A 13,488-nucleotide genomic window follows, 5' to 3' on the forward strand; every position below is an offset into this window, starting at 1 on the left:
TCAGCAAACTTATTCAGAATCATCCCCCCCGACCGAATCTCTAAATAGGGGTCTCTCAGGATCCCTGCGATAGGAGCTAACCCTCCGACACCCTGGTAATCTCGCTTCATCTCAGTCTCTTCTTCCAGCCAACGGGAGCCACGGCCCTCCCTAACCACAGGTGGAAACGGATGCACGCGTTCACGAGATATGTGAGGCATGGCTCCAGTCCCTCTTTATTCTCATGTTCTTTATTTTTCTCATCTTTAATAGTTTTTCTTTAAAACAATTTGTAAATAGAAAAGAGGGAATCCTAAGATGAGAGAAATAGAAGAAGATCCCTTTGTGAAGTGAATTCGTTGCAGCGCTGAAGACCATCGCATGCCGCGCGAGCATGTGAAAGGGCCTGGTTGGCAGAGCTCCCAGAGCAGATTTCTGGTTAGAATTAGGAGAGCTCTGTCAAATAACAGCTTTCAGCTTTTAACTGACTTAGTGAAATTCGTAGAAGTGATTCTCTGAAATAAACTAGAAGCTGGGGAGCTGAAAAAAGTAGTTTTCACTGATTCACTTTCTGGACAGAATCACTTTCTTATATAATTTATTATAAAAAATCACTGTAGAATCATTTTCAGTCACATAATTACTTCTTTAAAAAATCATTTTTCGTAGAGAATTTGAAGCGAGACGAGCTCTACCAACAGACACTAAGTGTGGCATTATTTTGCATTATTTTCTCCGGTCCCCCACGCTCGTACGCCGCGAGCCGCGAGGCCGTGACCCGCCCAGTCGCCTGGCGCCGCGGGCTGTCCACCGCCCGAGCTGCAGCTACGAATTCGTGCCCGGTCTTCTTTTGGAGGTTTGGCGGGTCGCTTTCGTCGCGCGGAACGCGAGCACGGCTGGTGCCGTGTCCACAGGGTCACAAATGCCGAACCCCGCGGCTGAATTTTTCTGCCAAGTAGTTGTGTAACTTTTCTAGCTGACGAGTTCGTGACAGCGGACGAGTGGGTGTTGTAATAAACGGCGGCTAGCAATGGACGGTCACGAGCGAAAGGCGGCATCCCCACCAGCTTTCCGCGGAACGGCGTGGGCCGAACGGTCAGCTGGTGGCGACGAGGACAGGCGAGAGGGCCAGAGGGGGTCCGTCGCTTTAATGCTGTTGCTGGCGGCCGTGTTTTGCTCTCGTCGGCGGCAGCCGTTGAAGATGGATGGATGCCTTTCTTCATCTTTTGGAGAGAGAGAAAAAAAAAGCTGAGAGAGAGCAGGGGCAGCTGAATACTTCCTAGCATTTTGCAGTCCCATCCGATGTCTTATATTCCTTGCCCAAACGTCAAATGGACTTCTGGAGAGTGAGCGAAATGCAGCAAGTAGTGATAAGTCCAATTGGATCACAATCTGCTGAGCTTGTGACGACCTTTTTTATTTCCTGGGCAGCCAAGGTAGAAGATAATGTATAGGTGGGAATCAAATCGCTGGTTTAATGTAGGTGAGGATCAGAGCTGACGATAGATTGGCCTGCACCGTCCACAGCACATCCTTGAAGATTTATTTAAAGATTTGGTGGACGATTCGTTGTTGACCTACTTACTGGAGTAGTATAATTACTAGTTTGCAACCGATTCTAGAAACTCTACAGCTCGGTTTCAAACTCGGTAACTTCACAAAAAATCATCCTAGAATTACATCGTTTTCCGTGAAATTCCTTGTCCTGAAAGGTTACGTGGTTAACTATTCTAGTAAGTTGCATCCATGATCAAAGATCCATCACTACATGCCTTAGCTCCAGGTTTCAAGTTTAAATTTTGCTCGTCATCTCTTCAATGATTATGTTTTTGCATCCGCATCAGAACGGTACACGAATCATCCCCACAAAATGGGCATGAAAAAAAAAATGAAAATAACAGATCAATGACAATGGCAGTAAGAATGGCAATGGCCGCTCTCCTGCGGTTGCAACGACGACTGAGCGCAGGCGCTCGGGGCCTGGAGCGCCGGCAGCAGGCCGCAGGCTCGCCGGAGCTCGTCGTACCGGCGGAGGTCAAAATCCCGGGCCTGCATCAGGCGCTTCTGCTTGGCCGCGAACCGGCTCTCGAAGAAGCCTTCGAACGACGGCTCCTTCTTGGTCCGGAGGAAGAAGGCATAGCCGGCCATGAAGTACATGGACGTCACGTAGAAGCAGATGGGCTCCATCACGTCCCACGACAGCTCCCAGAACGTGAGCCGCATGAAACCGCCCGTCTGGATGACCAGGTACGCCAGCCCGCACCACAGCTCCCGGCGCACCAGGGACGCCGCGGCGCGGTCGATGTCTGCCTTCTGCGCCTCCATGGCCTTCAGCTCTTCCCTTGCCTGGTCATTCTCGGTGACAGATGCAGTTTGCCGGACGGGTATGGCCTTCTCGATTGCTTTGACCACCTGCAGTTGTGAAGAAACAGAAGAGAAACATTTCCACAATTTACTTGGCTGCTCTTCTTTTCAAGGGAGATCCATCAAAGGAAGAGCAATGCTGATATACGACATGATGCATCCATGAAATCCAAATGAAATGTAAAATGACTGAACTCTCAAAACAATGCAAATTGTTGGGTTGCTTCAAGAAAACAATGCCCATGCCAGACAGTCGGCTTGTGCAGGATAAGATTGTATAATTGGACATGAACTCCTCAACATCTATTTTAGGCTCACACATGATGCAGTTTACAAGACCGGAACAAGTAAAAATAATGCAGTTACAAGAGTAAAGCAAGTACTAGTAAAAGAATTTTCAAAACTATCTTTGGAATGTCCCACCACCACCACCACTACTATGGGGACAAATTGCCAAATTGTCTGGCAGGAACCACCAACCACAAGACAAAACAAAGAGTAAACAGTACTGCTTATGCTGCCTACGGATGCTATGGCCTAATCCGGATCACATAGCATGTGAATGTTCACCAAACTTTGTTTAGGTCACCCATAGCATAAGGAAAGTAGATTAGTCATTACTTGTTAGCCCTCCATTAGTCTCATGTTATTCAAATGGGAAATGGCTAGGGACGCCAATCAGTTAATGTATACAGTGATAGCAAAAAAACAGTTCTATTTTTTTTTCATGAGCTTCTACATCCACCAAAACGAATAGTACTAGTAACTAGATCAACTTGCTTTGATGCAGTTAAACATGTAAAAACCTCAAACAGCAAGAACACAAAAAGAGAGGAGCAGCTATGATAATAGTCTGATGTAAAAATAGAGTCGCCCTAGTTCCTTTCGTACTTTACAGTGAAGATAATTTTCTACTGTATATAATGAAAATTAACATCTTCACTTTTTGTTGTCTAAACTCTAATTTCAGGCGATCCTCATATGATGACTAAAGGTAAATAAACTTGCAACTTAACAACTTTTACCCTACAATAAACCAGAACGGCATATGTACTGGAAAAGAAGTTATTGAGCATATATGTGTACTAGCTACCTACAGCTTTCAAGCTGAAAGGTGCATCAATTCAATTCTCCTCCACCACTAGGTTCTGATGGGGCATATGATTCTACCATAGATTTTAATCTTCTACTATGCAATTCAAATGGCAATTCTGTACAATCAATTGTCTGGTAGAAAATTCAATGAAATACTACACTATGCCATTATACAATTACCAAATATCAAATAATATGGATCATTGCTATTGATATGAATACAAAATATTATGGAGCAATTATTATTCTCTTCACGCGGCCTAGACACCAGCAACCGATCTGTATAACGTGTCCATGCCCAAGTGAGAAGACAATATGCATCTTTTTTTCCCCAAAATGTTTAGTGCCCAGAAAGAGGGCCAAGTGAATTCTCCTCATGTTCATTCATCGAAGATCAATATTCTAGTTTTTTTTTCATTGTGGTTCTCCCCTCTCAGATTTAAACAAGAGGGGTCAAAATTAGTTTTCTTCTTCTTCTGGTTCTGTGAGAAGAAAAGAAACTCCCATCTTGGAGCGGAGAAAAATTCCCCAAATTTTGGGTGTCAACATCTCTTAATATCGTTTAAGAACACCGCCCTTTCTTTCATTCTTTTCCTGTTGGGAAACATAGAAAAAACACGCGAAAAGGCTCATCAGATCTCTGTGTTTTTCAGATCAAATCTCTACCCGGTCACCCGGAGAGAAATTAACAGCAAGAGAGAAGAAACCAACGTGTCTTCTGTCTTAACACATCCTAACTGCAAAGCACAAACTAGACAAGAAAAAATAAATTTGGAGGAGACGCATCAAGCAACATTAAGCTGATGGACTCGAAATAGAGGAGAGAGAAGGGGAGGAGGGGAGGATCGTACCATATCGGGCCTGAGGAAGACGGTCTTGCCGAGCACGATGACCGATCCGGACTCGTCGAGCGCACGCGCGACGGAAGGTCCCGCGTCCGGCCCGGCGGCGTCGCAGCAGAGGCGCAGGTACTCGGCGTACGGCACGGCGCCGGCGCCGGAGGCACGCAGCCGCGCGCGCGCCGCCTCCATCTGCGTGGCCCGCAGCACCTTCCGCGCCTCCTCTACCGTCAGGCTCGCCGCCGGTGCCGCCGCCGCCGCCGCCGCCGCTCGCGCAGCCGTCGGTGGCGGCGCCGCGGGCGGCACGAGGCCGTCGAGGTTGATCCGCGGGAACGCGAACCCGACCCCTAGGTCCCGGATCCGGTCGGCCAGGGGCATGAACCGGTCGGGCGGCACGGCGGGCCGGAACGCCGTCTGCTCCTGCAGGAGCCGCCGGAGCCCATACGCCGCCGCCGGCGACGACGCGCAGCGCTGCGCCACGGCTCTCCTCAGCACGGCCGCCATTGCTGCTGCTGGTGCTTAACAGATCTCTCTCTCTAGTTCACGACTTCTATGAGCTCCGAATCGGCGGAAGATGAACGGGTCAATCGAACTCGGGGTGGATTTGTGGGAGGAGGGCGTGGAGGCTATTTATACCGCCGCGCGTTTGCGTCTGCGGCTCCGCTCTGCCCCGGGAGTCCGGGACCTCCTCCGAGTCGGCTCCGCTCGCAGACGCGAGGGTGACTAGGACACGACGCGAACGTTACCAGCTCGCGTTCCGACCCGGGTCTGCTCGGACCAGCACGAAGATTTGCTCCTGCTCTTTGGGAGCCAGCTCGTTTTACGTATCGTTTCGGACATAAATACTTTCTACTAAACACATGTTTTTCATCAATATCTTTTTAGAATAACGATTCTTTTTTAAAACATACAGTTTTACTACACGTATTCTAAAGTCCTTTTACCGATAATTTGGATTTCGGGTAGTACTATTGTATTGTAGTACGGAGTATAAGTTTTTGCAGCCGTTAAAATGGTCTATCGTGACTTCCAGCAATGTTACTGATGAGAATATATAATTAATATTAGATATTTAATAAATATCGTATATATGTAAAATGTAAACGATACTCTCTCCGATTGCAAATGTATATCGTTTTAGACTTGTGCATAATAATTAAGAAAGTAGATCAAATGATCTTATTGCTCTTTATTTATTCTGCATTAGAAAAGATAACTCATTAATTTGTGAAAATGGTAGTATTTATTAAAAAGGATAGAAAGGAAAAAAAAGAAAAAGAAAACATAGAAGTTCGATAATGATTTATATTTAAAGAATAGTTAAGAAGACTAAAACGATCTATATTTGTAATCAGATAGAATAATAATCTTTATCTTACTATGATCAGTCCCTAATATGAAACGTGTATCGTGTGTGCTTGGTCGGAGAGACACTTTATTTTGGAGAGACGTTTTGGCGATGTATTTCGTACTAGTAGCTTATGGTCGGGGTGTTTTGGAAATTTTATCATGTGAATGTCATGTTTCCTTTGAAAGTCTCGCTGATGTTGAGCTCATTAAGTCATTATTGGCACACAAAAACGACTCGCTGTTGATCCGTCTATTTCGAGTCCATGAAAAAATAAAATTGGAGTTAATTACGCATGTGGCACATGATAATATAAACTGCGATCTATAGTGCTAAGACGGTACAAATGGGATCCTGTAGAAGTTTTGGATTTTAAATTAGCACTAACACAAGGTTTGGATTGGATCACCAACAGTCCAACACAACACGAAGTTTACGATATTGCGATAAGGATAAGTCTACGTCACGCTCCAGTGTTTTGTTGAGGCAAAACACTGGATTTTTGGACCATCGAATCAAAGGATCCTCCTCTTCCTGATCTCCTCGCCGGCAAGCATCTCTACTGCATGACACCCCCGCTCCCGCCCTCCTAATCTCATCTTTGGCAGCTCCTCACTGCCGCGCTAACACAACTTCCTTCATTGATGATTACCGTGACGTCCCACCTCAACCCTTTCTAACCGGTTGTTCTCTGCCGCCCGAGGCTAACGGTGTTCTTGCCGCTTCGTCGCTCTACCCCTTATATCCGTCACCACCATCGGACCAGCCTCCCTTTAATCTCATGGATCGAAGGAAGCATGTTAGAACCTAAAAACTCAAAACCCCAACCTAAATAGTAGCTCGCCGGACAAGCCCATCGTCATTGAAGAAGGGCCTTCCTCACCGGAAAAGCCCCGTCACTGGAGAAGAATGCATCGTGGCACACATCCGACACACCCAAATTCGGGTGCTGGGAAGGAATAAAACACTCAATTGAGGTTTAGCTTTACCGTTGTGATAAATTAAGTTCCTTCTTCCATTGGAGATGAGAAGTCCCAGCGACACACAGTTGCATGATGAAGAAAAAAAAAAACAAGTCAAGGAAAACTGGATTCCTGAATGAGTGATATCTGGTTTGAGCATGTAAGCAATGTCCAGCTGCGATAACGTGGATGAAAAGGCCAACCTCAATGGCAACAAGAGACCGTATATAGCGAGATATCTCCTGCATGATTAATGGCACCCAACTGCAATTAGTACTCTGTAATTTCCAGCTTTGTTAAGGAGCCAAGCATTATTTATAGAGAATTGCTAGTTCTCGGTCCATTAAGATTTTGCTTATGTCTACCTGACCCTAAAAAATAATAGGATTTTACGATTGTGAGGATAAAATTTTACAGTTACAAATGTGATTAAGGACATACACAATATCTTACTCACCTGGCAAGGAGACAGAGTTGGTATTCACTGCTCTGTTGTTTTTTTATTCCTCTCCGACTCAAATTATGCGCATATATCTAATTTCCTTCAAGGTATTCTTGTAAGATTACTGGCCTCTATTTTTATCTTAGGAATATATATGGCGCGTTTAATAGCTTTGCTGTGGCTTGTTTTGCTTGGCAAAGCAAGAAATCACGTATTTGGATGTTTTGTCAGCTGCATTGATGCCCATGCTCACCTCGCTAGCGTGAGATAGCCAAATCTCTCCTGCGCTGACAAGGCTAGCCTTGCGAACGAGACAAACAGTCAAAAGAACCAAACTCACCTATATTCAGTTGCAGTTCCTGTCACGGAAAAGCTAGACATCTCTCACGTATCCATGTCTAGGGCTAACAAGACATGCATGCAAGTGTCTCGTCCAAAAAGGCCACCAAAAATACAGAGGCAGGACTGAGCCACAACTAGTGCGTGCCGGTGTTATCTCCAGCTTTGGAATCCTGTTCCAAAAGCCGATGACGAATATTAAAAGAAGAGGAGTTGATCGCAAAATCGAAGCAATAACATGCATTTTGGCCTACTTAATTTCTAGCCTTGGATACTCTTTCTTGTTGATCGATATGTACCTTTCCATACGCCTTCTAATATACTAGCCTCAAAAGCTACCTGAAAACAAAGCTTGCAAGCTAATTATACACCATTAATCGTTAGGGACTGCTTGGTTCATTCAACCTAGTGATAGCTAGCATGTTTAGGCTGCACATCACACTTTTAGATGGAGCAATGAAACACTACTCTTCAACTATGCCCGCCAAATACGCCCTTCCCTGATAGACACCTCTGGCCTCTCTGCTTTCTTCGTCAATAAAATATCTAACTCACTGTAGCATGTGATAATCTCTGCTACTGTTTCGTTGGTATGTGTTCTGCTTTTGGTATTTTTGGTGCTGCGTTCCGCTCCGCTCCTCGGCGTGAGCCTGTGTCCTGCACCCACGTGCTCCTGTGTGGGCCCACCCGCCGTGCGCTTTCGTGTGGACCTGCCTGCCGCGCGCTCCTGCACAGGCTTACTTTCCGTACACGGCCGCACGTCACGGCGTTACTTGCGAAGCATGTGCACGTGAGAAATTTTTAACGGCAAACAAAGCTCGGACATGCGTCCTGGAAAATCTAAAGCTCGAACTCGACGGCCTCAAGATCGCGCTGGTGGTTGCATCCTTCCCCTCCGTGAGCCTCGTGCTCGCGCGCCAGCCCGTGTCCACCGCCGCACGAGTTGTCAACCGCGCGGGCAGGGCCGGCTCAGTAACTCACGCGCCCCCGGCCGCTCCCAGTCGCAGCTGCACCAGGTAGCGACGGCCCCCCGCCCCCGCCCCCGCTTGCGGTCACCGCGCACAGGCAGGTGTCGCGCGCCGCGCCCAGCGTCCAAGCGTGCCCACCCGCCGACCCTCCGCGCCCCACTCGCCCGTCGCGGTCCCGGCCCCGGCCCCGTGCCGCGCGCGCGAGTCACGTCAGGTCACGCACTCACATGAGTAGTACCCGAAGCCGATCGAGCGGCGCGCCGCGCACGGAGCGCACGTCAGGAGGAGCAAAAAACTTGGAGGTTTGCGGGCGAAATCGTGCGGTTCTGGGCCCTTTTTTGACAGTGTACGGGACGTGACGGGCCCCGTCGGTGCGGAGGCAGTAGATTTGACGGTCGAGGAAAATCAAGGCCCGGATTAGTTCTTCAAATTGTCTTGAAACAAATAGTTGGTTCCTCAAGTGGCACGCCCCAATTATTTTTCCATGGACGGGTTAGATATGGATGCACCGGTCAAGAGTTTGGAATTCACACCGCTTCATTTTTGTCTCGCGTACCTGAACGCAAGCACCAAATACGCAAAATAAATGTGGTAAAGCCGCCCACCACACATGCCCAAAGATATCAACGTATGCGGTGATGTCGCGTGCACAACGGCCGGACGGACGAGAAAACACATGTCATCCAGGCAAAGGTGCGACGTCCCCCAGTTGGCGATTTCTCGTGTGAACGTGTGCGTACGTGTCCAGGTCTGCTATCCCAACTTTCTGCGCGCTGTACGTGACCACTCCTGCCCATGTCGATCGAGCGAACCGCTCTGCCATGTCTCGGCCAGAATTTGTTATTTATATATTTTTAATCCCGGAATTTGTAAATATATGTACATACTTTGAAAAATTATATATCTATACTCCTATCCCTCGGACGGGCAACAAGTCTATATGGCTGTCCAGCGTAAACATGACTTAATACCTGTTGCTCGTTCAATAGATAACAGGGCAACTCGAGCAGTAGCGTCTCCTATCGTCCTAAACTTTTTCAAAATAGACATATATATTTGCAAAATTCAGATTTAAAAAATATATAAATAAAACTCATTCATATTATTAGAAATCCTACATGTCAACTCTTATAGATAGCTGGCATCACTCGTACGTGCGACGTGCTAGTTTTACCCGATTTCATTTGAACGTGAGCCGTAAACAACAGTAGGGGACAAGTTATTCGCTCTCCACATGCTCCTTCATCGGCTGCGTCCAAAGCACGAAGAAACGGTTTCAAAAATTCTGCCTGACCCTTTAATAATCTTGTTTCATAACTCCTACAATTCGCCCTAGCAATTGCATGAAGAAACAATGCGCAAAACACACACACACAATGCGCTCTATTATGTATCTAGGAGCAGGTTAAAAAAAACAAACCAAAATGAAACGGCAGTAGAACAATATGGCCGCATCTGAGCATTAGCTCCGTCGGCAAGGACTACGCCGTACGGAACGTGTGTACCAGCCGACTTGCGCTCGAGCTCGTGCTCCCGCAGGCATACAGTGGTTTTTTCCCGATTCTTCGGCAGGCTGCACGGAGCAACCTCGTCTGGCCCCGCCTCTAACGAAGGCAGTGAAAATAGATCTTATCGTTAAAAAAAAAAGTAGAACAATATGGCCTTCCAGGAGTAGCGTCCCCGACATGTTGGTTGGGCCTTGTCGAACTAGTTATATGCATGCATAGCACCGTATAGCTAGCTAGTCTCTCGTGAGAACGACAAGCTAAGAAAAATTAACAATGGGATTAATAATTTTGTGCGTAGCGGCAGCTATAATATGTCCCTTGATGGGAAGATTCCATGTAAGATCTGCGCATATGCTGCAACCCATTTCCTCTAAGCGGCGTATTCCTGTCAAATAAGATGGTTTGAATCTCAGCCGTTAATTGATCAAGGTCAATTTAGAATTAGTAGAAATCTGGATATTAAGGAATGCATTAAATGCTGGTATTATTCTTCCATACAAAAGATTGTTACTGCTAATTAAAAGAGGCGTATCTTGAAAAAATAGTGTGAACGGATCTTGGATGTGCATGTAGATGTAGGAAGTGGCTACTTTGGTTCTCCCAAATTTAATTAGTCCAAATGCTGTTAAACAATAAATTGAAAGTCATTCGTCCTGTTGAGACTTGATATATCTATGTTTAGGCAAAATTTATCGACAAGTTAAACTAGTCATGTTTTATATGAATAAATCGATATTGACAAAATATTATTTTTAAATATAGATTCATAAGTAATTAGTATACGATTCAATGTAAATAGGTTTGGTTAAGTTTGTATCTTTTTTTCATTTTAAATTGAAATGTAAAATCTACTCACGTTGCAGCTAACCCTGACAAATGCTAATTCTTCTTTTAAGGAAGAATCGATTCTGATTAGTCTGTTTCCTTGTACACGTTTATTACTTCCATTTGAACACACCTATTTAATGTAAATGTATGGCATGCAAAGACTGAATTAGCCCTTACAGGGTCAATAGTAACATATTACTCCTTGCAAGGTAGGAGATCACCACACTGTTAGATCAAATAAAACCAATGTCCCTTATTAAAAGTGATGTACCGTAAAATTGTCCATAACAATGGCACTTAAAATGGTTTAAGAAGCCCCTTCCTTTCACTGACGATGAAGGTTTTTCCATGTATACTGCACTAGAGTCCTGGCTATCAATCTTAATCCTGCCAAACCTACTGGTTTTTGACCAGACATTTAAGTTTTTGCCATACTTAAGAATGACCACTCTTCAAATGCCGTTGACTTTGTTGTCCACGTTTTTGCCATTGGAGAGAGTTTTTCTTACTCGCTTACCATTTTGGCATCTTTTCACCACCACATGGTCGTTCCAATGTGGCACGATACGGGAAATGACCTCGCTGCCCTGGCCAAAGTGTGTACTAGCTCAAGTCATCTTCCTCCTCTCACTAGTTCGCATCCTCCATCACTACCCTGCTTCCTCCACCATCATGTCTCTTGCCACTCACCTTTCCCCTTCGATCCCGAGCAATCCCCGCACAAGCCCACACCTCACCACTGCACCACTGTCTCGGGCTGACGTTTACTGTAATTGACCGCCATGGACCCACGTGACCCGAGGGGGACTTCGCCTTCTCTGCTCTCAACTCCCCTCCCCGATTACTCCCCTATCGCCTCCACCGCCATGAAGATGACCATGGTCGTGATGAACTTGAGGAGTCCCGCGGACTAGTTCTTGCGCGAGATGGGTAGACTGGGCTATTCGTCTTCCCTGACCCCCGCTTGGTGGCGACACTAACACCCTTGCCGCAACACCCTTGCCATTTTTAAGGATGGCAAAAACTTAAATATCCCGTATTTGACAGGTCAATTAAGCCCCTAACCTACCCTTGACATTGAACCAAATACAGCATAACTAGAGATTGTTTTTAAAAAAAAAAAAAATAGATCAGGGTCTCTTTACCCGGCCTTCATTGGAGGCCACAACAGGGGTGTTGTTCTTGTTGCTGCTTCCGGTGCATTTCGTTGATGTTCCTTCAGTTTTGAGGAAGGTGTACATGCTCCTTCAGAAGTGATCGGAAGACAACCTGCCACGAGCTACCAAGATTAGTCCCCTACCTACATCAACCTGCCAATGCAATCGGCTCTGCCGTCTCACGTACGAACCTTTCTTTGTTTCTTTTGGAGGGGAGAACATCGTTTAAAATGGGAGAGATCAAGATATACAAAGTCCACGCTTCCCAAGCTATCAAAATCGGACAACGCATGCAGACGGTAAGGACGCAATCTCCCATTTTTAAGATCGAGCAGCCGTTAACGTCATCAGCCTCATCTGTCCAGCATCGGAAACGTTCACATGTACACGTAGCGTCTCATCAACAAATTCTCCCGGCTGAAGGCAGCACTGGTCGATCGATTGACGCACGCGCTGTTGTGGCATGGCACGGCACGTCTAGGCTCTAGACTCTTCTGGAGAGACGTGAGAGAACCGTGGCGGATCGGGGGCGCGGGCGCTTTCCCTTCGTTTCGCTGCACCGGCACAGCACCGCACGCTTGAGGAACCGCGCGCACCAACCGCCAGTTCCGTGCCGGCCGGGTTTAGTTTCACGCCGCGCCACGACACGTGTCGATCGATCTGGACTTGAGAGGGCCGGGGGCATTGCGGCGAGGTTCCGAGTTCCTAGAGTTTTTTCTGTCTTCATCAACTTAATTAGGATTTGTTTAGTCCTCCTCCGTTTTGCAATATTTATTTATGATCTCGAAATTATCTGTCTCAAATTATTTATCTATTGTGGTAACAAAGATACTTTATAGTTTATTTTTCTGTTATGTCTTTGAATGTATGTATGTATTTACTCTAACGCTGGTGAGTTACTTATTCTCATACTTGCATTGATTATGGGTAGTATAATCATCTCACTGTATTTTTTCACTCGATTTCAGTATTTCTTGGTTTGTATACAATGATGGGTGTGGATAAACATTGCAAAACGGAGGGAGTAGATCTTTAGTTTTAAAATTTGTTAGAGCTGATTATTTTTAGTTTTAGAAATTTCTATAGCTAAAGTTATACATAGATTAAGAGTATTTGGTTGAGATATCTTGTTATTATTGTAAATTAAAAACAAATATTTAAACTATTTTATTTTATCTTAAAGTAACTTTTAATCGTATATGAATCTAAGCTGAAGGTTTGCTAAATAGGAAGGCTTGCAATTTTGTCCCTCCCAGTCCCACACGAAGCATGCATGTTGTCGGTGTCATTCTTTGAGAGTGAAAGCGAGGCGGGTGAAAGACCCAAGCATTCCCAACTGGTGTTACTTATATGACCACCGTGTCCACTCACTTTGGAGCTAGTTCTACGCTAGCTTCAGCACCCATCTCCATCTTCAGTGAACACTAGAATTCTTGTCCAATTATTCCTTTAAATAAAAAATGCTACCAAGCGGAGCTAAGACTAAACATGCATATATACATTGGTGCATAGGCCATTTGGAATTAATCTAGTCATGCACGCCGAGTTACACGCAAACGTCAAAGTCATGTGCTAGATAACTCAAGCTCCTCTCATTCCATAAAAAAAACACTCAATTGAGTTACACTTGTTTGCCACTTCCTGGATTCTTGGAATGTC

At 45.7% G+C, this 13,488-nt stretch overlaps 1 protein-coding gene across 1 annotated transcript; it reads right to left on the bottom strand.

Annotated features, from left to right (window-relative positions):
• Nucleotides 1-1,763: 1,763 nt before the first annotated feature.
• LOC133902998 (calcium uniporter protein 2, mitochondrial-like) lies at nucleotides 1,764-4,949 on the bottom strand. The gene is made up of 2 exons (XM_062344332.1): nucleotides 4,290-4,949; nucleotides 1,764-2,391 (listed from the first exon to the last, which is right to left on the bottom strand). The coding sequence occupies exons 1-2, from the start codon at nucleotides 4,779-4,781 to the stop codon at nucleotides 1,882-1,884; spliced, it is 1,002 nt and encodes a 333-aa protein (XP_062200316.1). The 5' UTR covers nucleotides 4,782-4,949; the 3' UTR covers nucleotides 1,764-1,881.
• Between the last annotated feature and the right edge of the window lie 8,539 nt (nucleotides 4,950-13,488).

Source organism: Phragmites australis, chromosome 21 (assembly GCF_958298935.1).
Source record: "Phragmites australis chromosome 21, lpPhrAust1.1, whole genome shotgun sequence".
NCBI classification, from domain to species: Eukaryota; Viridiplantae; Streptophyta; class Magnoliopsida; order Poales; family Poaceae; genus Phragmites; species Phragmites australis.